The following is a 27,461-nucleotide window of genomic DNA, read 5'->3' on the forward strand; positions in this document are numbered from 1 at the left end:
TGTATGAAAATAAAATTCCAAGTCTTAAATGTATGCTATTGACACTAAGCCTACAATATTCATCTATAAAAAACATTTTTAAAAGTACACCTGTAAAACAAAATGTGCATTTCTATGGTTTAAAAAATGAATGAAAAATTAAATCAAAACTTCCCCTAACGTGTGCTCCATTAACTCAGTCTTGTATACAATAGAGAATAAATTAAAAGATAAATTATTGTGAACACTATGCTCTCCAAAGAGAGAAAACAGAGACAAAACTGGATTATATAAATAGTTTGGCAACGTACATACTACATTTGAATTTTAGTCAAAAACTCTGGGAGTGACTTCTCACCTACTTATTTAAAACAGATGCCAAATGAATTATATTTACTATGACTTTCTGCATTTATGGTAGCTTTCACATAATTTGCTTTCCTGAAGTTCAATAATGTTTAGCAACAGACAGAGTTTACAGATGGCAAAACTGAGGCTGAAAAATTGTCAAAACAGTGCTCAAATGCTAATTACCAAGTTCCACCAAGCTAGTGAACAGAGCAGTAAATGTTCCATAATTACTTTTCAGTTATTCAAAAACTGTCCCTCTTTTGAGTTTGATAGGTAACTTACCCTCACTGGAAAGAGGAACTTAATTTAGTGAAAAGAACACAAGTGAATATGAGTTGATAAATATTACTGGTAAAGGAATGTGTATCAAACCCCTTGACTTGGTCAAATGCACTCTTGCATCAAATTCGAAATTGTAACCCTTTTTCATATCTTGTCATAAAACTTTGGCTGCAACATGACAAAGGATGGCCACGACAGGCCATTCCTCTCTTTCAAGGTGTGTCTGCTCATCAAGCGCGCACCTTTCTACCTTATCCATGACATAATCAATCATGCAGCAGCTTGGAACTTAAAAAACAAAATCATCACATGCAATAAATTAGTGTAACTTGGCAATACTGGGTGAATAGGGGCTGAAAGGCTTTGCTGACACACCAGAGTAGGCCGAGTGCTGGAAACAGTGCAGTTACATTAGTGCAGGTCTCCACTCCACCTATTTGTCCCACGGTGCTAAGATGGCTCTGTTATTCCATGTTCTACAGGGTGTTTCAAAAAGTGGACCCAATTTGACATCAGTATATCTTTGAAATTGGGTCCATCTTTTTGAAACACCCTATATTTTGTAACAGACTTAATACAGCATATGATAGCTACCAACTCAGACAGCAAAATTTAAGGCACATTTTGTGTCTGTGCTTTGATCGCAATCTCCTTGAAACAGCAATTCTTCCTAAATGTCTGAAAAACATTTTGCACATTTTGAATACTTTCATAAGCTAGTATTTTGGCAGAAGGCAATCTTGTGAGATATTTCAATTCTTTGTACATTCTTCCTCACTATACAATTCTTTTTTTCCTATTTACTTCTGTTAAAGTTGAAAGAACATACACAAAGATGCATCTAAGGGAGACATGAAGAACAAAAAATATCATGACCACATGAGAACAATGAACTATAAGGTGATTCATATTTTTAAAGTGCTACTGTTAAATATATAAAATGAAAGGGATGACAAGTGATTCAAAAGCAAGTTGAGTATAAAAGTAAGACAGATAAATGGACTTAATCTTCCTAATTTCACAATGAAAAAGACAGACTGGTTGTATATTGTCTCCTTCTGTCATTAAATAAAGAAAATTGTAATCTGTACCCTAATCCTCTTAAGTTCATCACAGGACCACACAGACTGACACAATACCTATTCCAAGTACATTAGCAGATACTGTTATTTTTACTCCAATACTGAAAATGAGGAGTTTTGATTTGATGATACTGATCTAGAAGACTTCTATGTCTCTTTACACCACTATGATACAGAAGGCCACAGGCCACTAAAATTTTTGTATTTCACCAAAGAATCACCAAATAACAGCTTTTTATGCCACTGTTTCAATCACAACTTTTTCATTCTGTGTTCTCACCCTGTTCAGGCCCAAAAGCCCATTCCCCCCTTCTAAAATCACAGGTGTTGGCTGCACAAACTCAACCTCATTTTTGTTACTTGCAAGCAATCATCAAAAAGAGTAACACGGTAAGATTTCCATATAAATTTCAATTATTACAATAAATACAAAATTCTGTGATGATCTAATCAATAACTTAAAAAAACCACAACATTTTTATTTAAAATGAAAGAGTAACAACATATTCTAAACCTTCTACCTTTAAAATCACAATTTGGTCAACCAGTTGCTGATTAGGTTTCATTAAATGTTAATAAAGTATTACATTTAAATTACCCTGCCTAGACAATTAACAAAGACAAAGAACCACTAATCTCAGATCAGCCACATGGCCACTATTATTAAAATGCCCAAATCAGTCTTCCACTGTGTCCCACTTGGAGTGCAGCTTCTCAGCAGTTTGCCAGGAGCTGCTGTCCTTCATTGCTTCATAATGCCATCTCACAATGGCCTACAATACCTTTTATGATGAATTCAAGTGCTTTGAAGAAAGGGCTCACAAAAATGTGCATTTCTAGCAATCTGCAAACAGACAATATGCCTTCAGCTCCTTTGGTTTTAATAATGTTCCCTTTGGAAAGTGAATCAGTTGAAGACTGTTCCAACAAAACAGTAATGAGTAAGTCATAGTCTAGACAAGGCATAAACCACTGTCTATACAGTTTGTGACAACGTCCTTGTTTTTCTTTCTTCCACACTTTTTTTCCAAAGACCATGTAGTGAAGGCAGTTTGATTTTATCCATATTCTTACTGTAAACATTAAGAAATATGCCAAGGACAACCAGTAAACCTGACCACACGTACCTAAAGGGGAGGGAGAGAAGGAGAAAAAAGTTACTGCTAGTACTTTAACTGTGGTGATTACATACCAATATTTATGGATTAAATAAAAATAAAGCCCCTACACTAAGGACAAAAACGTTTAAGGAAGAAAAAGCCAAAACAAAACTAAACACTAATTAGTGGACTCTGAGTAAGAATTTGCTTCAATATTTATTATTATTATCCTTCCACTCTTCCCATCCTGGCTGAAGAGCTTATTAAGGCGCATTTATAGTTAAATAATAACTAAACAGTAGATGTTCTTTTGCACATGAATAAAGTAGTCCTGAGGGGTTTTAATATTCTTTTCCTTTCTACAGTTACGAGAAATATAATCTCTATTACTAGTCCAAAACGTGTTCTCACTCAGTGCCTAATATCCATACTTCCCAATGTAAGCACATTTTTGTTTCCATTATTTTAAGCCTCAAGATTTTTTGCTGGAGTAAATTCCATTTGGGCATGCGGCTGTAAGCTTCGTTCTCAAATCTCAAAGAAATTTATACATAGCAATAAAATGGAATACTATTTTGTTTCAAAACAGAAGCAATTAGGATCAATGTAACAACTTAGATGCATTTTTCAAAGTAAGCTCTTCCTTAAAATTAAAAAAAGGGAAGAAATCCAAGCTCAAAAATCCTGCAATTTAATATGTCAAGATAATAGAAACTTGCAGTTATTTAAAACGGATAGTTAAGAACTCAAACCTGAGCTCATAAAAGGGGAAACAATATTGTAATGGAGAAAATGCTTTCCTTTAGCTGAATCTTTCTCTACAGAGAAAGTACCCAAACAATTTATTAAGTATCATAAGCACTAGAGTTTATATAAGATTTTTCTTAAAACTACTACTACTACTAATAAAAAGGCAACACATGGAATAACTTGTCTTCCAGACCTTTAGAAAAAAAGGAAAATATTTTCTCTAGTATGATTAGCATCAAGACGCCAGTCAATGTTTACAGCAAATTGCCAATATTTGTAGAGGATATAAAATGAAAAGCATTTAAGCTTGTTGTTGTTATATTTCCATGATTAAGAAGACTTTTTTTTATATAAAATATATTAAAACCCATTTAAAATCATAAATACTTACTGGAATGTGAATGGCTTTGCAAAGAACAAAAAAGAAAGCACAATGGTCATTGCTTTTCTTCCTGTTGTTACTGCAGAGGAAAACAGATATTTACTTCTTTAAGAATGCAGTTACAGCAAAATGACATAATATAGCCTTCAATATTAGTAGATAACCTCATTAAGTGATAAAGTATCTGGTTAAAACGATGACCATCCTGTGCAAACACAGACTGCAGATGCCCCAGTCCAGTGCAAAACAGCACTAGAACCAGATGCTGTTTGAAACAAGCTCACTGCATCAGTGGTATCAGCTCCAGTCACACTACCTGCAGCGGAGGAACTTCCAGGACAAGACTATTTAACTAATCAATTCACAATATCTTAAAGTAACAAATAATCCTTGCAAGTAACTAATGGTATAAGCTAATCTGTTAGAGCAGAAAGAAGTGGTATCACTGTCTGGAAACATCAAATCTCTTGCCATTTTCACCTCACGTTGTGACAGTTCAGTTGTGTTTTGGGCTTCACTTTTAAGTGGAATGGGATCAGCATCTTGCCATTCTTTTGAAGTTACTGAAAATTTACCTAACAGTGCAGAGAAACACAATTTTAGTTGGAAACCTAAGAGAGCAAGGATGTCGCACTTCAATGATTATGCATTAGGAAGTTTTCATCAAAACCATTAAGAGAAATTCTTCTACGTGTGTTCTTACCACTAGAAAGAATCGAGGTAACGAGGAGCATTGAGAACACAATCTGGTTACCTAGATGGAAGTAAACTATCTATTTGGGTTACTCTCCAATTGACTACAGCTCCAACAATTATTTGAACAATTTCAATGCTACTTTCTACAAACAAGAATACAGGGTTGCTAGCAAATTGTGTACTGGGAAACCTTTATCACTGAAACAAAAAGGAGTAGAAGTTACAGAAAATGTTTTTTTTTTAAAAGTAACAATGCAGTCAGGCATACATGTTCAGCTATGAAGGTTAAAGGCCTGAGAAGGTGTTTACATGATAGTGCAGGCTTCTCGCTTAAGAAAGACCCCAGTACAATTGTGTGCACCTAAAGAAAACTATGCTTTTTATTAACAGAAAATAATTTTGCTTACCATGAAGTACTTTTTACTATATCATACTGGAAAGCCTTACTTGTATAACTACGCCCACATTAGTCTTACTGCAATATACTGACAAAAGGAACCAACGACTACAGATGTATTTTCATGCTGTCATGGCTAGTAAAGCAAGCTTCATTCTCCCCAACCCTGCTGCACAAACATATATTTACTTAAATGCATGTTTTGTAGTGGAATAAATAGGCTTCACCGTTGCTTCAACTGCCTCAATCTCAACTTCTTAGTAATAATTTTCTTTACATTTTTAGAAATTTATGTGCATCAAGTAAAATGATTTTCCATTACATGAAAAATTAAAGGAGAATGAAAAAGAAAATTGAGTTTTAATTAGAAAACAGTTTACAGATGAATAATTTAAAAAATGCTTAAATTACTTCAGTTGTTCTAATTACGATTATTTCTGTTCTTTCAAATCAGTTATTAATTAAAATATTTATGTAACCATTTCCTTCTAAATTAAGTGCCTTTTCTTCTTTTTCCCAATTAAGTCTGATAATTTCTCATTCTGCTAATAGAAATACAATTTTCATTAAACTCTTTCACCCCACTCCCCCCGCAAGAAGGGAGAGGATGGATGGGGGGTGGGAGGGACAGTAATGAATGTGGTGTTCTGCCAAGGCACAATAAACATTTTCACATTGCTACAGGCAAGACAGAAAGGGCTCCAGTGTTAGGACTGTCAAGGTCACGCATAACAAAACCTGGGAAAGGTTTGATATTCCACAACAATTTTACACATTTTTTAAGCACAGTAAGACTTTTTTTTTTTTAAGAGCTACTGTAGCACATGAACCAACCCTCTCATCTGGGCCAATTTCCATTCAGGAGACATACCGAACTTTGTTGAAAACAACCACGAAACAGAAGTGCTGCAGAGATAATAATTTATAGGAAAGCAGAGCATGCAATCCTCAGGTCAGAAAACAACTGTCTGTATTTTCCTCTCCACTACTGTATATGAAGTAGAGCATCACCTGAGAGAAACCAGCTTTTAGGGGTAGAGGGAAGAGAGGAAAGTAGCTCCATGGCGTCTTGCTACACATTTCCCCTGGGGTTCTTGTGACTACCATTTGTAGATTTAAGAAAGGGTAACCTGAGAAAGGAACAAGCCTGGTATAACTGTTCTTGATAGACTACTGTAACGGCTATAGAAAGGGTAGAGGAAGCTAAGCAGGCAGTGACTGACTTATGAAAAATACACTTGAGTTACATTTTATGTTTGGAAGCAACAATTTTCTACAGATAAACAATTTTATGTTCTACAGCAGTTGCATATAGTGAAGAGTAATAATTTAAGGCACAGCCTGAAAACAGGTGTATAGGAAGATGATGAAAAATGATCAAGTGTCAGACTTTTCCTTTAGTGTTAGATACATAAAAAATGTCAACATTACAATTAACTGCTGCTAAAAGGAACTGCGGGGTCATTTCCCCTTGTTCCAACAGTTGAGGATATTCTGATCTGTAAACACTCCAGTCATTTGGCTGTTTCAGGAACCCATAATAATACAGGTTAAAAGCATTTGCTTATCTCACAAATACAGATGCAAGCCACAGTAAACTAGTACAAATAATTTCTGGGCCCCAATTTCTGTTGCATCTGTCTTACTAGTGATTCCTTTGATTTAACCATATACCGCTTTTTCCATTAAGGATCCTCAGCAAACTATCAACAGGCTCTGAACATACTTCCTTCTCTGAAGCTGTACAGTTGCCCTTCCACCCAGAATTTGTTCAGTTTTAACAGTTTTCATTGTTTTTGAGGCACACATCAGCCAATCTGTTACTAAAGATCAAGCCTAACCAGATGACATTACTTCCCAGAGCAGTGCTAAGACTCATTGTGTTCAGTGGCTTCCTCATTCAGAGAGGACCAATATCAGCGAGTATGATTTCAGTCTGTCCACTTGAGTTTTCCAGATGACTGATTGCTCAACATGAAGAATATGGCCAGTTGCACAAGGGATGAGAGCCAAGTCTGATATTCTATAAAGGTTGAAAATCTATAATGGTTGTGACTGGCTCTTGATTCATGTCCTCCTTTTCTTCATCAATCTGGATACATACCTGGAACGTGTCAGTGCAGATAGGTCTGATTGCATTTACTGCTAGGAAATTATTATATTATTAGGTGAGAACAACTAATCACAGAAACTTTTTATTTGTACATGAACTATCACAGGAGCAGACCAGATGGCATTTAGTGACTTTCTTAGCCTGGAGAGGATTCCAGTAACTTTTGACATACTTTAGGGACTTATAGTTTGGGTTGGAAAGGACCTTCACAGGTCATCTAGTCTAACCCCCCTGCCATGAGCAGGGACATCTTCAACTATATCAGGTTGCTCAGAGCCCCATGCCTGGCCTTGAATGTTTCCAGGGATGGGGCATTTACCACCTCTTTGGAGGATCCTGTGCCAGTGTTTTAGCACCGTCATTGTAAAACATTTCTTCCTCATGTCCAGTCTGAATCTCCCCTCCTTTAGTTTAAAGCCATCACCCCTTATCCTATTGCAACAGGCTATGCTAAAAAATCTGTCCCCATCTTCCTTATAGGCCCATTTTATTGTTCCACGTTCATGTCTGGCTAGCAGACACATCAGTGAGTGGCCCAAATCTTTTCAACATATTACTGATCGGAGTTCTTTACATTTGTTTCCTTTGACAAGGCTGATACAGTCATATGCTGTACTAAGCATTTAACAGAAAGCATGACTGTTTCAATTTTTTGTCAGACAATTATGTCAGAAATCAAGAACAAATGAAAGACTATATAGTCTGCTTCTGTCATTGATAGGCTTGTACCACTCCTGTGAATATAAAAGTTGCACTTTAGAGATAATCCAGCAGCTGTTACAAAGCCCATCAGAAGTTTGTTTAGTTCAAATCCTGACTTCCAAAACTAATGCACATTCCTTATTCTCTTCAGTTCAATAAAAAGAACCGATGAGACCATCACAAAAGTTAGAATTTGTTCCATTTGAGTTTATTCTGAATCGAGCCTGGAGTGTACATTTAACATTGCTACAGCAGCATTCCACCAAGAGTGTATGGACATGCGGAAGCTTTAGGAGAATTCTTCATAGTTTTTCTAGTAATACCATTTGGTGGAAATCTCCAGAAATTCTGTGCTTAGAGACTATGACACTGCCTACTACGGCTTACTGGAACATCCTTCCTTTTCCTTCCATGTTTCAAATAATACCTGTCTTTTCCTAGTACCTTGAATGTCAATTCTTCCAAGAATTTCCGTTTCTTCTGTTTTAGAACACTATTGTTTGTGCACTAACACAGGCTATGAGGACAAGATTACTTAAGAGGTTCTGCAAAGTCGAAACTGTGGCACAGCAAGGATCAGGAAACTCTCAAACACATACTACTGGAGAAGATCCATGCTACACAAACCACAATCAGGCAGCACAACCAACAGAAAAAAGCCAGAGTAAGAACAATTCTCCAGGGCTCTGTCCTAAATAATGAAATAGGATTACTTCATGTTTTTATACCAAAAGCAGTAAAGATATCATTTGTTCATACCTGTTACAGCCAGAAGGGCACCAAAGATTTTAATCAATGCTAGAACGAAGGATATGCCAAAATACCCAGTCAGAGAGAAAAGGAATGCATAACCGTAAGTCTGAACTGGATGCTGCAACAACAACAAAAAAAAGCCTGTTAGGAAAATGTAAAACAAACCCTGAGGTACTGTAAAATAACATAAAAACACAGACTTTAATCAATTGCTTGAGCAATAATAAGCTGTTCAACAACGCATCCATGCAAAGATCCTTATTTAATTTTAGTTAAATAATGGAAAAATAATAATGAAATTATAAGCTCATAAGTCTGGTCCTGTGATTTTGGTCTGTTTTTTAAACACCACCCTATTAAAACGTCACCCTATCTTATACATCAAAGACTGTAACAACTTGCTTGATGTATGAATTATACACGTCAACCAGTTTACATGATGAAAATAACTTCAGAGAAGTGGTGGGATTTTCTAAACCACACAGCACAATGTTTTCCAATGAGGTTTTTCATAAAACAAAGGAAATCTTTACACATACCTTTGAGCAAAATGTTACTGCAGGGCTTAATCCACTAGTGCACATTAATCCAAATAAAATATAAGCAAAACCTATTGAATAGGAATATAAAACCTAGAATAGTTTAAGAGAAAATAATTACCAGGTGATATTACACAGAAGGACAAAATTAAATGCTTTCAAATGTTTGGCCCTATTAACAGGTTCAACTTCTCAGAGTTGAATTTGCAGTGTTTAAATATATTTCCACTAGGATTTCTATAGTTGCTGATGTGCAGTAAAAAAGTGCCCAAGTGTTCGAGACATCCTACCTACCCACAGCTACATTAAAAAAAGAAAAAGTTTTGTAAGCTAGTCCGTTAATAATATCCTGAGGTCAACATTGACTGTGGTAAATCCTTCAAATTCAGGATTTCACAGCCTAAATAAAACTTCATGCAACTATATAATTAAATTGCTTGAATAATACACTAAACGTATTTTGTTTTCTGCTACTCATCCTGAACAATACAGATCCACACTATATTAAATGTGCAAAGGGTTAGCACATAATCACTATGCACTGCCAGAAAAAGTGTCAAAGAATTTTCATCTGTGCCACTTCACATACATGGCCCACCTGCGTTATGGTTATAGAACACAAGATTTTCATATATGAACAGCTCTGATCTAGTTCAGTACTCAGAACAGACTAAACTCAGCAAACAGGTAAGCTCTTAATTTTGTCTGTACCCTTATATAACTCATAGCTTCATACAAAAGCAACATAAGAATTTCATCCTATCTTTCCCCATGCAGAGGCAACATCAGAAGCTGGAACCGCCCATCCATCCTTTCATCCTCCCATGCAGTAGGAGGCATTCAGCTGTTTGGGCAACTTTTAGTGGCCTTTTCTTGTGGAAAAAAAGTGAGACAGTGAACAACTCTACAGATTACCAGCTAGAACACGCTGATTTACTACACTTTCAAAACTTGATGTTAATTACATGCATACATCTTTTCACACGAGTTTCATGAATTCTTTTCTTGTTATACTATCTCAGCTATTTGTAATAATAAATCTATAAACAATCAATAACAATGCCATAAGACAAAAGAACCTTATCACTGCTCTGCAATACTGAAGTATGGATATACATTTCAAGAGCAGAACTGCTTTCAACCACTTAAAAAACAACTATCTGATCTCCAGAGCACTTATTTTACAGTGTTTATACACAAAAAAGTTAGTCTCTAATTCTTCATTTGCATCTCCATCATCCGGCTTTTCTCCCAAACTACCCAAAGACCTCACTTTTCACAACCAGGAACAAGCACCATGTTGCTAGTTCCCCGTTAGGCAGAAAGATATAAGTCACTTCCTTAGAATCACACACAAGGCAAAGTCAGGTATAACTTTACAGAGCAGTGGTTACTACTTCAGCTACAATACATCCTTTCTCTTTTTATAACTGCTTAATCCAAGGCAAGCTCCAAATTTGGCCACAAAACAGAGAACCTGTGGGTGACAGGTTCATTTACTATTCAACTTGCTTTCCAGATCACTGTTAACATAATCTCCAATTCAGAAGACCTCTTAAATTTTCATGCATGGTCTCAGGTTGAGAAAAGTTATTTCTGAAATTCTGCTTGTATTCTGCACTGAATTCTCCAAACAAAATCTTGGAGTGTCATCTCTAGGCCTCAAACAAAACCTTTATATCCTTAATCACTAGACCGATTCTCTACAAGTAGTATGAGTATACAATATGAAGACCAACGTTTGTCAGACTAAGGCAGAATAAAAAGCAAAGTTCTGCAGACAACACATGCATTGCATGTAAGGCACTTAACAACTGTCAGCTGGCAAGATGCAAAGTGGGCAAGAAAGCAGTTACAGATTGTACTTTGTTTTGGATCTCAGAGATTACAGCTATAGAAGGTTACGGTGGGTTAGGTGAGATCTCTGCCTCTGGCAGCAGTCAGCAGTGAATACTAAGAAAAAGTACAAAAATCAAAGCCAAGAATACAGTGACCCTTTTCAGGTATACTCTTCCACTTGCCAGAAACCTACAACTTAAAGTTCTTCAGCCAACCTAAATCCCTTTCAGCCAAAAACGAAGCTTCTTTATAACTGATTTTCTCTCTATTTACAAAGCTCATAAATGAGAAACTAGATTTTCTAGTTAAATGTCAAATATATGCCAAATATGCAAATCAAATTTCAATCGTTTTTTTACTTGTGTCATATTCAGATGTCTGTTATAATAAAAATATTTTCTTGTATTTACTCAATTTTAGAGAAGAAGATGCCAAGGCCAAACTCAAGTTTTGTCTAAAAAGAAAAAAAGTCAGACCATACAAACAGCTAATCCACATTCCAAATGAGTATATAAAAAATACTGAGCAAGACTTTTTCAAAATCATGTATTTCACTGAATCAGGAACACACATATTCACCCATTCTGAAAGCCACTTTTACTGATTTCAAAAGCTTAGAAAAAAGGCTCTCTCTCACATGCTAGCACACTCCAGAATCAGAGGTCTAGCAAAGTAAGAAAAGCCGTGTCTTCCATGTAATACATGCTTATATATACCAGAAGAACAGTATATATTTTTCAGAGATTAAGTGCATAATCATACAGAAAACACTCTGTTGATTTCAGGTCTGCAGGGTAGACATTGTTGCTAGAAATAAGTGGGTTTGTAGCTGCAAAATGCATTTGAAGTTGCACACAGAAAGTAGCACCACAAAAAGCTGAAAAACAAAACAAAAAAAAGCCACCAAAAGCTCCCAAAGAAACAGAAAACCCCAAGCATCGTACACCAAGAGCCTTTCTTTACATATGCAAGAGAAAAGCAGAGTAAGTCTCATGTTTTGCCATTGTGTACCTTGTCTAAAAATAACGTGTTCTTTTAAAATTGCAAATCTGGTATTTACCATTTCTGAATTAGAACCATTGTGCAACTTCATAGCTTTTTCCTGTACATTTCCTATAACTGCATCTGCGCAGAGGGCAAGGGATATTAGGACCACACCTAATATAAGAAAACAAACAAACAAAAACCTGTTCAGAATATTTATCAACAAAGCAGAGTAGTGACGAAAACCACTCTGTACTTATCCTGAAAAAAATTAAAAATCTCAGGAATAGAAAAATAATAATAAAACCCCTCTATATCATATTCTACATGTCAGAAAAAATTATTTCATTATGCCACTATAAAGCATTGACCACACCCACTCCCTCCACCAGTCAAGCCCCAAGCTCTGCGTGTCTCTAAGCTTGACAGGAGCATTTGGACACTGCTATAAAGAAGCTCGCTGGAGTTTTGTAGTAACAAGAGTGAAAGAATGTCAACTGCATTTACTGAGGTATTTTTAATGAAGATAAATAACTCTTTTGAGTAGTTAATCTTAGATTATTTTTCCTGACAGAGGCAAATAGAAATGTTAGCTGTAATTACAAAACAAATGCAAGAGGATTCACAGTGGAAATATTCCATTGTTGAAATACTAATTTCAAAGAACTATAGTTCAGGTACAAAGCCCATGATTTCAGGTTACCATATTTGTTCACTACACCGTCAATAATGTAATCAGCTTTCCAATAACAAAAGTTAATAACTCTTTATCCATGCCAGTCGCAATTCATTTACCAACCTCCAAACTCTGATTCTTTCATGACTGTAGCAACTGTTGTATTTAATGTTGCAAAAGGTAAAAATTAATGACTCACACAGGTTGAAATACCAGTTTTCCTAATTATATAACATTACAGATGATATCAGTCATCAAAATGATATTTACTGTCTGCTCTATTCTTGGCTCCTTGAAACATCCTAAGTTTCAGGGAAGAATGAGGAATGAAGACTAGAAACAAGCAGTGTTATATTTTCTTAATATTATGTTCTTACTATCAGAGGCCTCAAAATAGGCATTCTGACAGGCCAAATGGAGTATAACCTCCTGACAGAGAAAAAAAATCCCAGCTCCTAGGATTTTCAGAATTGAAAGATTTAACATTTTTAAGACCAATGAACTTTAAGGTGGCATCTCCTTGGCCAGCTTCTGGATATACGGAAACTTCCAAACCAGTGTCTTTAGTTTGGGAACCATTTCCTTTCCCAGGCTAGGGAAGGGAACAAAAAAAAAAAAGGCTCTTAATTATTCAAAGATATCAGGCATAGGAAAATGGAAATGATATGATAACCTGAATAATATTGGTTATGCTATGAACTACAGTAGATTAATTAACTCCATGGATTCAGCTCTGGTCCAAAAGTATAACACCACCTCCAGCTCAGCAACAGCCTTGCTGCAGATCACTTCTGTAAAGCGACTGAGTGCATCTTCACCTGCATTCTTAATCATGCTGGAACACCAGCAGCACTTAATGGCCCAGGCACACCACTGGACAGATACATAGGCTCAGCACTAGATGGAGATGAAAAGGTTACCTGTAATCTAAGCATGCATGGAAAGTAGAAATGTATGGACTAAACACGTTAATATTACATACATACACAGTTTGGAGTATGAGTAGAATTGTTCCACTCACTGTTACAGCAATGCACCTGCCAAGCAGCAGCAGCAAAACAATGAACAAGGCCAGTAATGTTACGTAGTATGTAAAGCATGAGTAATAATGATTGGAAGAACTGGTCCTAAATTAGTGCTGAAATAAATTAAACCTAGAGGTCTTGCACCAGCAGACTTGATTGAAACACTACATTATATTGTATTTTACACTATTAATGTGATGCTTGAAGTCATTAAAATATTAACACTACTTACACATTTATAAGCTATTGGATATTTACGCAAGTTCCTCAACAATACATTCTCACATTTGCAATCCCCACCATGCAAATATGTTAAACTACTGAGTCATTTGGAGTTTACCTGCCCATTAAGACCTCTTTAATACTCCACATGGTGGAGTTGTCCAATGCAGGGACAGAAGTTGGACTTGATGATCCTTGTGGGTCCCTTCCAACTCAGCACATTCTATGATTCTATGATTTTAAAAGCATTCCATACATAAGATTAGAAGACACAGTAGAGGCAGCTAATGAAGTTTTATAATATCATCTTAATAATACTGAAGCTAAGAACAAAACACCTCAGCCTGCAAAAGTCTAAACTGTACCTGTACAAACATTCTGGGGTGGTGGATTTTTCATGTAATTGATACGTTCACTGTGTCCTCACTGAAAATAGTTAATTCCCTCTTACACCTGTAATGCCAGAGCAGTGGAAGCTCCTGTACCACCAACATTTCGAGACTGTCTCCTTCTGGTTTCTCTTTTGGAAGTCCTGTATCTAGTACTCACAACTGTTTAGGATATCTACTACTACCTCTCCAGTTTGATAACACTAGGAGATACTTGGAGCTCTTGGCACCAACTCCATCTTGAAGAGTATACCTCTTCCTTAATTACAAATATGTACCTGTTCTGGCAGAAGAGTTCTGTTTTCTTGGCTGACCTCTTTCATGTGTAAACAAAATCTGGGTAGATTCCTTTTTTGGCCCAGTAATACTGAGATTAGATTTCAATAGCAGGGAAGAAAAAACAAAACAAAAAAACAAAACAAAATAAATAAAAGGACTTGTAAAACTGTTCATCCAGATAATATTTCACTTCTGCTCATGCTCCATTTTCAGTATTTGCATCAGACAACAAAGATTATGTGTTTTGTTTAACTTCACAGCACAGTTTCGCTCACAAGAGTGAAATGTAAACAGCTTGTTCTTAACAAGTTAGTAGAAGTTCTATGACTTTATGCTACAATCATACTAGCTTGTGTGGCAACAATTCTGCATAAAAGTTCATAAAACAGTGAAACAAAATCAGTAATTTAGGGTGCAGTAAGTAGGCAGTAACATAAAACTGCAACTTTAGAAAACAGTAATTTAATTTGCTGTTTACGTTTTTGAAAGTTTTAGTATCCTTAAATACTTTGTCATTATTTGAAGATACTCTATGAAATTCAAATTTAAATTCTGCCTCCCTGCTTTCAGTTCTTATCATGTGATTTACATAATGAAGCGTAATTATTCAAAAGAATATGCCATTTTGCATTTTGCCATTCTTATAACTGTTTTTTCACTTCAGCAGCTACATTTTTTGTGACACCAAAAATCAGTACATTTCTTGAAGGAAAGGACCATCTGTCTCCATAATTCATCCAAGAAAAGGAAAAACTCCACCTTTCCCATTATAAAAACTTTCTTCTGGTTAAATTAAGTGACATGGGAATAAAACACAACAGGTAATAGGGAACAGAAAAATATAGAAAGAACATTCTCAGGTGAGCAAGATAATTTTGAATCACTTTCCTAAAAGCACATCCAGACTTGATCCAGATTTGAATTCTAGTTCTATATTCTATTTTCACAGAACTAAATTCCTCCAAATGGTAGTGCTCTACTCATCAATATATACAGACTTGAAGTGTTCAAAATAAATTAACAATGAAAGACAATCCTGTTTATTCTCTGAAGACATTTAAAGTTTTTTATCTTGTGTTTTGCACATCTTTGAGGGCATCAGGACTTTACTACACTTGCTGCACTTTACCTTACCCCATTCAGGCGATCAATCAACTTTCCAAATCTTTTCAGAACCGAGTCATAGCACATATTTAAAACAATTCAATTTTTATAAAAGGAATATATTAACATCTGAATGCACTTACAGGCCATAGTAAAAAATAGCTGTAAAGGTAAGACATATCCATCTATCAGAATTACAAGCATACAAACATTAGACTGTACTCAAAATACATTTATTTTCAAGTAGCCACTCACATCACACATAAACACATTAAATGCACAGCAGGTTATAGAATTAGCAAACATTTGTAATTTCTCCCACTACCATTAGCACTAAAATTACATTAAAAGGCATAAGAATTAATTTATGAGCAAAAGATACATACAGTTTAGACAACATCACAAACTGACGACTACTAACACTAGATGAAATAATATTTCCTGAGGACAAGAAGTCTTCTCCTTAAAACCGAGAATTTATTATTTTTAGGAACAAAAGCTATAAATCCATGCCTCCACTATTAAGAAATAAAGATTTCACACAGAACCTCTGTCATAACAATTGTTGTAACTCATCTCAGAATTTCAAAAGCAGAATACATTAAAAGTTGAATATTCAAAAGTTTCAATGTTCAGTATTAATCCAAACATCGGCCAAGTAAATAACATGGGTTTTATGAATAAGCAATTCTTACTTTTCATTGAGAAAGAAATTCAACCAAGTTTCTAAACCCAAGCAGGTTAAAATCTTTTCTTTGCTTCTGATTTTACACAGTGTAGAACAGTTAGAAGGTGGGCATTCCAACTAAGAACTGCAGCAAATCTGAGTGAGACCATCAATTATTATAAAGTAAATGGTTCAGAAATGGAAAAAAAAGACTTAAAGGTTTAACTAGAAAAGACAACTAAACTTTTGAAGTTTTCAAATATTCAAACTGAATTTTATCGTATTTATTTAAATATATCTACTGGGAACTAAGTATTTCTTGAGAACAAGCATGAGACATTTCAAGCTAAAGGATGGAATTTCCAGAAATTTTAAGAACCTAAAAACTAACACTTAGAAGAAAAGACCTCTTCTGCCACAGATATAGTTCTGTCAGTGCAAAGCTACAATGAAACCTGCATTATCTGTATGATACCTGAAGGCACTTCACCAAGAACTCTCAGAACTTCTATGGAACCCTTATTGCAGGAAAAAACAAGCATTTTGTTAAACTCTAAAATATAGTATTTCTTTACCTGTCAAGTTGAAGTTTGGTGCAACTGTGCTGTCAGCTAAAGTAAACCAGATTAATCCAAGACTCATACATAGGGCAGCAGACACATCGGCAATATTATAACGTTTTCCTACAAAAGCGATGCAAAGAACACGAACAGACTGTTAACACTCTCAGAATTCCATGTTTATCCTGCTTAGCAAACTAGAAGGCAAAGGAAAAAACAGTTCCAACATCATCCCTTTACTTCAGTAGGAGACTTAATTCTCTGGCCTTCCAATGCTTGGAGTATTTTCTCTACAACAGCAGTTCCTGACATGGAAAAGGACCTTAAGAGATACTGATGTGATTCTTGCGGTCAGTTTTAGGGTTACTCCTAATGACATAAAGCACATTTTCGATGCCATGAAGCACATCCGCCCCGACAAAGCACCATCTCAGCAACTTCAGGACAGCTTAAATGTTTTCTTAAGATTTTCCTCTCATGCAAAACATTTTGGCTGCCTTTATTGATTAGAGAGAAGTCATTTCCAAACACTTACAGGTGATTTGGGTACTTTTAGAACCCTGCATTGTCCCTTAGTTTGGGAGAGACGAAACATGGAGGTGGGTGGAGAAAGAAATATTAATAGAGTAGGGAAATGAAAAGGCAGGAGTTACTATATCTTGTTTGAAATAACATACTCCTTTCCCAGAAGGTATACATCAAATATAAGCTTCCAACGCAACATTTCTTAACTGAAAATTTTAACTGAAAATTTTTAAAAATAATAAAAAACAATAATCACAGTGTCTGAGAATACAGTACTACTATGACACAATATAAAGTTTCATAAAGTTTTAAGTTAATGCCAGTCTCTCAGTATTAAAATGATACAAAATGACTTTGAATAAAAGGTACATACCGTGCACGCATGGCCATATGTAAACCTGTAACCTCTAAATCTTCAGCTTCATGTTAGAACTAGAAACCCAGTATTAACCACAGGTACAGAAATATATAATTCTAGATTCTACTTCATAACACTTGCCCATGTGGAGCTTTACTGATTTAATGAATCCTTGTGTATTCAACAAAGAGAAACTTTAATATTATAGATAAGTCTTCCAAATCCAGAAATACTGAAGCATGTTTATTCACCTAACTATAGTCTTTACACATCGTCCTCCAGATCCCTTTTTCTGTTCTTGGAATTTGAACTATGATCTTTAGGACAAACCAAAGACATGTAAAACCAAGTGTATTTCTGATTGATCATTCAATAAAAAATTTGGCATTTTAATTAGGAATTTAGGAATCAAGCTTTTCAAGCAAGAAAAGTAAGGGATTTCTTCATGAGTCATGGCTGGATTTTTTTTTCCCATTTCAGGTTTTCCATTTCAGTATTAAAAATGTTTCATTCATGAAGTGATTTTGTTTAGAAAACAAAGTTGCATTACTTAAAAATTTAGAAAGCCTGCATAAAAATGAAGTTTGCAAGTGAGCTGTATAACTTATTTTTCCCCACATTTTCTGTTCATCTAATTGCATTTGTACATTTTCAGAGAAGCTGCTTCAGAAATTCATGTTTTTCCTTCTATTGGAAAAATACTACCTATCCCTCTCTATCCAAAAACTTCAGTGGAATTTAACAAATACAGGATTCCATACATGACTGTTTCCCAAAGAAACGACAGAAAAATCATCTAATAGCAGGACTAACACTTACCTTGTATAAAAACCCCACCTATCATAACTGGAATCAGCTTACAGCACTTGAAAATGACTTGAGTAGGGTAATTCAGGTATCCTAAAGAGGTATTTGACAAACCCATAGTTCCCACTGTTAAAAACGCTATTATCATGTAGGTTTTGCCAGGAATTCTGAAAAATATAAGTGTACAAATCTTGGTATTACAGATTCATCTAGAGGAGATTTAGCTTGAAAAATTTAGAAAAAGAAGTATGTTTGTAATACAACTTGACCATCTTTCCTACTGAATTTCATTCCACCAGAGAAATTTTAAAACGCACATAAATGACTGATTCCAAATTTCACATATTTCAAATACTGCTAATAAACAGCATTCAAATATAAGACAATAAAAACTTCATGGCTCATGAAGTATTCAAACAGTAATTCTTTAACCTTCTTCTGAGAAGGTATATTATTTACAGAAGAATCAAGACAAAGGCTTCAGATAATTTGTCAAAAGAAACATTAAAGCTTGGTATACCAAAATATCCTGAATCTTAGTCCTGTCATGGTCATTGTGTCCATTTTTTTGGTGAAGTTTTCACAGAAGCAGTGACATTTTTAGAATGAAGAAAGCTGAAAGAAGTACCATTGTTTTATAAAACTCAACACAACTAAGAAAGAAGCGATTCAGGTATCATGAACGGAGGGGATTGCTGAACATTTTCAGATGTACTTTTTGCAAGTTGATGAAATTATCTTCTGACAACAGATGATCTAACAGTAATTTTTAGCAACTGTTGTGCTCACTTTGTGGTTTTTTTTACAGTTATTGTTGTGCATATGTTCAGGTATTTTTATGCATACTCAGAGCCAAATTAAGCAACATAAGGAGATGTTTTGTTGTAACCCTGTCTTACCCGTAACTCATTAAGTGATGTAGGCATATCTGAGGCATGCATGAGAAATTTAAGAAACAGAGAATTCAGCATAAAAATTAAGAAATAAATTTTTGGCATCCACAAGAAGATGCCTAGGTTATCAAAAGTAAAATTTCAAATATATTTGAGATCTAGATTTCCAACATAGCTTACCTACAGAGTCATGCTCTGCAAGCATTAGCAACTATTTGGTAATCAAAACCTAAATATTAGTTACAGAACACTCAAAAGGTAACTACGCAATATTATCTGATGTATAATGACTCAAAAAGTCAGATAACCTGAAATACAAGCTGTCAATGTTTAAAATAGAAAATATTAATTTATCAAAGTTACATTGTTTGGCTACAAAATAATTCTATTACCTAAAATCAGTATATGCAAAATCAGCCAAGATTGACTACAGGTAAGGAAAACTAGTTATGCTCAACTAGGACAGAATGCTGTAAAGCAATTTTAAAATTCATGTACAACATGACAGCCTCTATCCAAGCTTTCAGAGAAACTCAGTATGCAGTTTGCAGAGGCTATAGTTGGGCAAAAAGCCACAGAATGGCCCCATCAAGTAATATCAACTGTCCCATACCCATAGGATTCAAGACAGCAAGAATCTCCTTGGTCAACTGCAATGAAAACACAGAATAATTCTGTGGCAGGGTGTTACGAGTGCTATCTTAAATGAAAAAATGCAGAACATAAGCACATCCTTTGAGGCAAACCTACACAGTCGCATGGCAGAGAGCAGACCTCTGACACTCTCCAAGATGCACAGGGTGTCAAAGGAACCTCTTAGTGAGGAGGTGCCAAGGTTCAAAGAAAAAGGTATTCAGTGGCAGACGGCTTCACATGCTGTGAAGTGCTGTTGGCCCCATTCTAGACATGATAATCCCAAGCAACACATACATGAGTAAGTCTGTATCGGTTACCTTAATGGTAGAATATGCTCTCTAAGTGAGACAAAGTGACAGTAGAGACAAGAGGACTACTTACAGGTCTGAAATCTAAGTGGGTGCTTATAAAACATTATCTAACATTGCCCAGTAAATTCACCTTATTTTAACTACAGAACTGCTACCAATACTTCACAGTAGTCATGTTCAAACAACGCAGGTTAAATTTACCATAAATATTAAAAGCTTCTAACTTGATGGGCAGTAGGTAAAATGCTTGGAAAAATACATACCTTCTCCTCTTGTCCTGAATCAACTGCAATTCTATTAGTCCAAAAATAGAATAAAATCCAAATTGCACTAAAGTGAGGTACCAACCAAAAGGTTTAAAACCTTCCACTGAAAATATCAATTCCTATAAAAACAAAAAAACACCAAGGTCACATATAGACACTGAAATATTGAATCAAATCAAAATCAAGGGGTTTTTTTCTTCACATACATGCAAATCTAGCCTTTGCAGCTTCTGCATATTAAGTAGAATTTACCTGCCATGCATAACTTGCAAAGTATTGAAAAAGAGAATTTAGGTTCTCTAAACTGCAATGAGAAAATTTACTGTTGGTGTAAATCCACTGAAATTAATGGAACGATTCATCAGGAGGAATACCTTTGATCCATTAGTCTTTATCTCAAATTATAGATTGTTTCCTGTCTGCTTTTCAGTTGGTTTTCAGTTCATTTACTTCAGTAGACAGTTTTTATCCAAAATTTATAAATAGCTCACAATAAATTTAATACAAACTTTCTCTAAAAGACACATTTACTGTTAATTTTAATCTCTTAGGAATGTGCACCCAATATTTTGAGTGTCCATATTAAATGGCACTTGTGAGCTTGTAAATTTGCAGGCTGTAAGAAGATTTAAAGCCAGAGCAATTCATTATGGAAAATACATGCACTGCATAAAGAATAAGGCAGATGTGTCAGTTATAGAAACAAAAGGCTGCCTCATATTTTGCTTTTTGAGATTCTGCATTCAATTACTGCTAACTGTCTAACTCTTTGGAAGTAACTTTATTTTAACAAAATTCTCAGCTGGTTTTGAAAACTGCATTGGAAACATGGTGATTTTCAATTACCAATGTTTAAAATCACTGCTTTATTGAGAAGAGTCCCTGAACTTAAACAAACAAACAAACCAACCAACCCCAAACAATGTCACAGAAATGAAGCTGCTCAACATAAAAGAGAAAAGGCTAGGAGGAAGAGAAATGTTTGACTAAAACGGCATACACATTATGCTTCTGATTAACAAGCAACCATAGTTCATGTTTCAGCTCTGTCCTGAAGGGAGAGCAGAGAGAACAGTAGACTACTATTACTGCACAGCACTCATGGAACTCAAGGAGATCTAAAGGTTTCAACATCAATGAAGACTTACATGTCAGTCTGTACGGTTCTACAATTTGTGTGTTTTCAGTAGACTATGAAATCACATTTAAAAAATACACATTCAAAACAATATTGAAAGATATATCTTGCACACAGACGTAAGAGATCCAGTTATGAAAGTCCAACTGAATCAAACCCTGTAGGCACTTGAACTCTAACAGAAACTTGCATTACATAATTACTTACTGCTCCTCAATTCTGAAAACTTGACTTTACAATCAATATCTGATTTAAACATCTATACATATTAAAATACATACTATATTACTATGCTATTGAAAAAGACAAGGGGTAGGAAGAACTGGCCTAAGACCTAAGCTCATAGCATTTACCTGTAAATATCCATAGATTAGATAAAACATAAAAACTCCAGAAACACAGATGAAAAACTGAGTAGGTTTGCTAAACTTGCTGAGATTCATGCCAAGAACTACAACATCATCTACTGATTTGATATGAGGTGACATAGTTTGAGATTTGGAAGGTACACTGATGGAAATGTATTTTCTTGATGAAGTGAATTTCAGATCCATGATTCCTAGTTCGCTGCATTCAGTGTTACTGTTATCTTCTTTCTGCTCTTCTCTTTCTGTGTGTCCTCTATCTGAAAGCTGAAAGAAATGCTAAAGTCAGATAGGACATAACATACACACTTCCAACAATAACAGTAACCAAGTGATGTTTGTACGGAAAATATAAAGGTTTAAGAGTTTTGTTGGATTGTTTTTATTAGTAAATTTTATGTATCTTTTCTGATGTTCAAAGTTAACATCACTCTATATCAAAGGCAAACAACATTTTATGAACGCACTTTTGCTTCATGTGGGAAGTAGTATTCCTACACTCTACAAAACAGCCAAACAAACAAACCCCAAAACACCAACCACTGAAAACCAGCTTCCGTTTGAAAACAGCTCAAAGTAGCCCTCTTCTGCTAGTACTCAAAGGAGTGACGGTCTGGAAGAGAAGTGATCCCCATGATAAATCACAGTAAAAGAACTGGTATTGAAGCACTGTGGTTCTGTCTATACTTCATTTTCACAGTGAAATATACCAGACTAGTCCATTACAGGGGAAGCCTTGCTAAAAAGGACAGATTTGAGCCTACAACTGGTTACAAGTATTGAACTGGAAGAAGTTAATGCCCTCATTCTCACATTCATTCACTACTTCTCACACACTTCTGAGGAAAAGAACATGAAGATGGAAACAAGAAGACTAAGAAGCCAGTCTCAGAAATTAGATTGATTATCTGAGGAGGTCTATGGTATGGCAATCCCTTTAATATTAGCCACATGCAGCCACTTCCACATGTAATAGAAAACAAAATTGGATAACTGAAGGCTGGAGAAGGAATTTAGCAGCTTAATACATTGACAGGCAAATAATTCTTTTCTCCACCTCAGCATGGAATACAATGTTTGATGCTTTTAATTTTTTTTCCTTTTCTCTTTTCAGCCTGAAGATAAACACACTGGTCAGTCAGTTGTCCCACGATTTTTAAGTGTAGGTCAGCCAGCAGTCAGTAATTAAATTCTGTTTGTCTCAACTACTTAGTGGTTTGTTTTCCCTAACTCAAAAATACTTATCACACATGTATGAAAAACGCTTTTCCCACTGTCTTTAAATGGAAAATATGCTAGTATATAAAAGCTACATCATGGCATAAATGTAGTAAATGTAATCTACAGGGAAATTGGTAATTTACTATACAATATAAGAAATGACAAGTTTAGCTGAAAAAAGAAGGATTAGCATAAATCTTGCCATGTGGTTATCTCACCTTTTTTTGATACAACATAGTGTCAGGTTGGAACTAGATTCTTATTAAAGTTCTGAAAGGACAGCTTGGGAACTATAATAGTAGTTTAGGGACTATATCAACTATTTGTGTTTAAATTCAGAGTTTGTCACTTGAAAACCAAAAAGCGAGAGATAGAAAGTTTACCCTTGTGGATTGTTAGTTAATCCCCAAATCAGGTAGCCAAAAAAATGGAAAAATACAAAGTTTAAGTAGACTCTTTTCAGTAAAACCAGGAAAGTACCAATGTCATGCAATGACACATTCGTGAGCTTTCATGTACAGTACACACAGAGTTCTGACAGATTTGAAGAACAACTGTATAAAAGGTATGAGGATGGAAGAAGAGATTGTCTATCTTACGAACTGAAATGAGACGGAAGTGTAACTTGTCCAGCACAGCAAAACCCTGACGAAAAGAAAACAGACTTGCTTTCAATAAAAGTATCACAGCAATTGCCATTAAGGAGCAAAAACAATTATAATTTTAAGGACAGTTGCATGGGAGCAAATGGACACAAAGCGATCATGAACCAACTTTACTAGGAGCTACCTTTTCATCCCTAGACTACCTGTATTCTAAAGCAGCCTAAAAAAAAGGAAAGAAGGAACAACTGAACTGTTTTTAAGGTGAAGTTTATGAAAGCAATTATGTAAAGCTGTTAAGACTGAACGCGATGATTGAGCAGTCCCCTTCAGTCCTGCCTTTATAGCATTCCTCCATCATGTAAGAAGAGTAAAGGTGCCTGCAGAAGATACTCGGTGATCCTTATTTGGTCACTAAACCAGGATATGAATTACTACTCTCCTCACAAGAGCTGCATGCAAAGTTAGCATGCTCATCTTCAAGCCCGAGAAGCAAATCACCATGAAGGAACAACAGTGTATTTGGAAATCAATCCAACACTGACATCTTAGCTGAACTTGTATTTTCACTGGTGCCTGTTCAGATTTTTCCTGCCCAGTGTGCACTTCCTCTTGCTGGGCACACAGCATTTGTTAATGTCAGACTTTCTCAGCAGGAACAAGAGTTGCAGAAATGATCTGAGCCTCATTTTTCACCTAAGCTGAAACACAGAGAATGACATATGCCCAGCAGAAGACACAGCCATGTACTGTCATGTGTGCTTCCAGAGCCCAAAAATGAAGTGAATTGCATAATGCATAGTTTTGTACCTACAATTTCCACTCTATCCACTAGTTTAGATATTATTTGTGTACCATCTGTGTAAGGATCAGAAGAAGTAGAGGGAAGAAGAAACAGTAACAAGTGTATTGCGTCTGGCTGGGATGGAGTTAATTTTTTTCACAGCAGCTTGTATGGTGCTGTGTTTTACATTTGAGACAAGAACAATGCCAAAAACATGTACTAATGTTTTAGTTATTGATGAGCAGAGCTTGTACAGCATCAAGGCCTTTTCTGTTTCTCCCTCTGCTCTCCCCCGTCTGCAGTGAACAGATTTGGGTGCGTGCAGAGGGGTGGGAAGGGGCAGGAGCAGACATATGACCCTACCTAACCTGAGATATTATATGCAATAAAGCATCATGCTCAGCAATAAAAAGCAAGAGGAGGGGGTCGAGGGAGGTTAGCAATCTTTTGCTCAGGAACTGGCTGGGCATCGGTCTACCTGTGGGAGGAGTGATTGCTTCTACATCACCTGTTTTGTTTTCTGTCTCTCTTTTTCTACTTCTTTCTACTTCTGCTCCTCTTCTTAAACATTTTTTATCTCAAGCTGTAAGTCTTCTTGCTTTTACTCTTCCTTTCCCCTCATCCCTCTTGGGGCAGGGGGAAAGCGAGCAAGCAGCTTTGTAGTCCTGAGCTGCCTATCAACATTAACCCACACCATAATTAACACAATTTTCCAATTTTCAACTCTTCATATTCAAAATATTTCCTCAGGAACACCACCAGTTTCTACAGTCTGTCCATTTAATGTCTTGCAGATTACTGAGTCTACTATGAAAGTAGTAAGAAACAACACTGATATCTCTATTCACACTCAAGGCCATCCATAAGAAGATAATGCCTAATAATTGTTTTTTCTCTATTACCTTCTAAAGGAAACAAAAAAAAAATTTACCACATTCAAGAAACATTTCAAGGAATATTATTTAAAAACTGAAGAAACTGTAAATGTATGCATTCATTTGAAGCACTCTTCATCAAGTAATTTCATTACCAACAGTAACAGAATTCTTCTGAAGTCCACTGTGACTTCTTCTCAAACTTTTATTTTTTCTAACTATAAGAAATGTTATTTATCCTCTCACCAAAATCTCTCAAGCAACTGATTCACCTTTTGAACAAACATGCAGCAAAAATGTTTTATGAAGAGTCAGGCGGATTAAGAGCTGTCTTGATGTGTGTCAAATAGCATATTCCCCTTCTTTTTTTTCCTGTGTAAAAATGCAAACAACACATTCTTCAGATCAAAGACCTTTTTGCTCCTTCTCCTTTGACAAAAAATCCCATGCAGAGCAAGATTTTAACCTAGAGCACAAGTAAAATAGAGTGGTTATTACATGAAAAAGAATCAAATGAACAAATAACTAGAAGAGCAAAATTTCTTCAACCTCCAAAAAGTTCATGGCTTGTATCAGTCATGGAAGAAACACTATGGAAGTGCTGGAACTTCTTTATTTAACCCTGAAGAACATCTTTAAAGGCATCAGTATGGCAGAAACTAGCATATCAGCACCCTCGTGAGCCATGCAAGGCAAGTTCCATGTTAGCCTTTGCCAAGATTCATTTCCTTCAGAGCTGATACTACAAATACCTGGCAGCAGGACAGCAGCTGGCACAATAACAGGGATACTCTGAGTTACAAGGATGCAAAACTACATCTGTCAGAGACCTGAGCATATCCTTTGCTTGTTGGTACCTGGTTCCTGCCCCAAAAGCAAAAGAGAATCATAGAATGTCCTGAGTTGAAAGGGGCTCACTAGGATCAAGTCCAGCTCCTGTCACAGAAGCACAGAATCATTTCAGTTGGAAGAGACCCTCAGGATCATCAAGTCCAATCATACCCTAACTCCAGCACTAAACCATGTCCCTAAGAACCTCGTCTAAATGCCTTTTAAACACCTCCAGGGATGGTGACTCAATCACTTCTCTAGGCAGCATACGACAACCTGTCCCTGCATGCGACAACCCCACAGTTCACACCATGCGTCTGACAGCGTTGTATAGTTGTTTCTTGAATACTGTCAGGCTTATAAATCATAAATTACAAATATAATTGTTAAAAGTAATGATAAAATTATAAATAATAATAGGGAAGGGAGGCAGGGACCAGCGCGACCCTTGAAGCTTCCTTACCGCCTCTTCACCTGCGCCCAGCCCTCTGCCACCCGAGCTGCCGGGGGCTGGCCCACGCCACACCCCGAGGCCAGGGCAGACGTGGCTCTGCCTTAGCAGCTGCCAGCTGCCCCGGCCAGGGCTGGGACAGAGGCTCCGGAGTCACGACAGGCCGCCCTTCTCCACCCCTCTCCCCGGGAAATGAACCGTCTCGCTGCTCAGTGGCCCCGAGCGCCCATCGCGGCGAGACGGCGCCTCCTCCGCGCCCCGGGCCCCGGCCCCCTGCGCTCCTCACCGTGGCGGCCATGACCCCCAGTTGCGGGGTGACGCTTCGCAGGAAGCGACCGCGACCCCGCCCCCCCGCCACCCGACCCGGTGCGCGGGGGAGGAGCGGCCCCGCCCCCGTACCTGTTCGGTGGAGGGAGAGGGGAGGGGCACGGCGGCAGCGGCCAACCGGCCTCCTCCACCAACCGCCGCTGCGCCCCGCCAGCTCTCTCCAGCCGGAAGTGGCGGCGAGGATGCCAGGGCTCGGCACG

General features: G+C 36.5%; 1 protein-coding gene across 4 annotated transcripts; it reads right to left on the bottom strand.

Annotated features, from left to right (window-relative positions):
* On the bottom strand, positions 1-27,461 carry SLC35B3 (solute carrier family 35 member B3). 4 transcript variants are annotated; one of them, XM_082046602.1, is made up of 10 exons: positions 27,334-27,461; positions 22,159-22,437; positions 20,665-20,786; positions 18,574-18,728; positions 16,887-16,994; positions 12,026-12,123; positions 9,127-9,219; positions 8,594-8,705; positions 3,936-4,005; positions 1-2,821 (listed from the first exon to the last, which is right to left on the bottom strand). In XM_082046602.1, exons 2-10 carry the CDS (start codon positions 22,357-22,359, stop codon positions 2,671-2,673), a joined length of 1,110 nt encoding a protein of 369 aa, XP_081902728.1. In that variant the 5' UTR covers positions 22,360-22,437; positions 27,334-27,461; the 3' UTR covers positions 1-2,670. The 4 variants fall into 4 exon arrangements, with proteins under 4 accessions (XP_081902728.1, XP_081902727.1, XP_081902726.1 ...); XM_082046601.1 differs by lacking the exon at positions 27,334-27,461 and adding an exon at positions 27,221-27,249; XM_082046600.1 differs by lacking the exon at positions 27,334-27,461 and adding an exon at positions 25,925-26,085.

Source organism: Streptopelia decaocto, assembly GCF_964273445.1.
Source record: "Streptopelia decaocto genome assembly, chromosome: 2".
Classification (NCBI taxonomy): Eukaryota; Metazoa; Chordata; class Aves; order Columbiformes; family Columbidae; genus Streptopelia; species Streptopelia decaocto.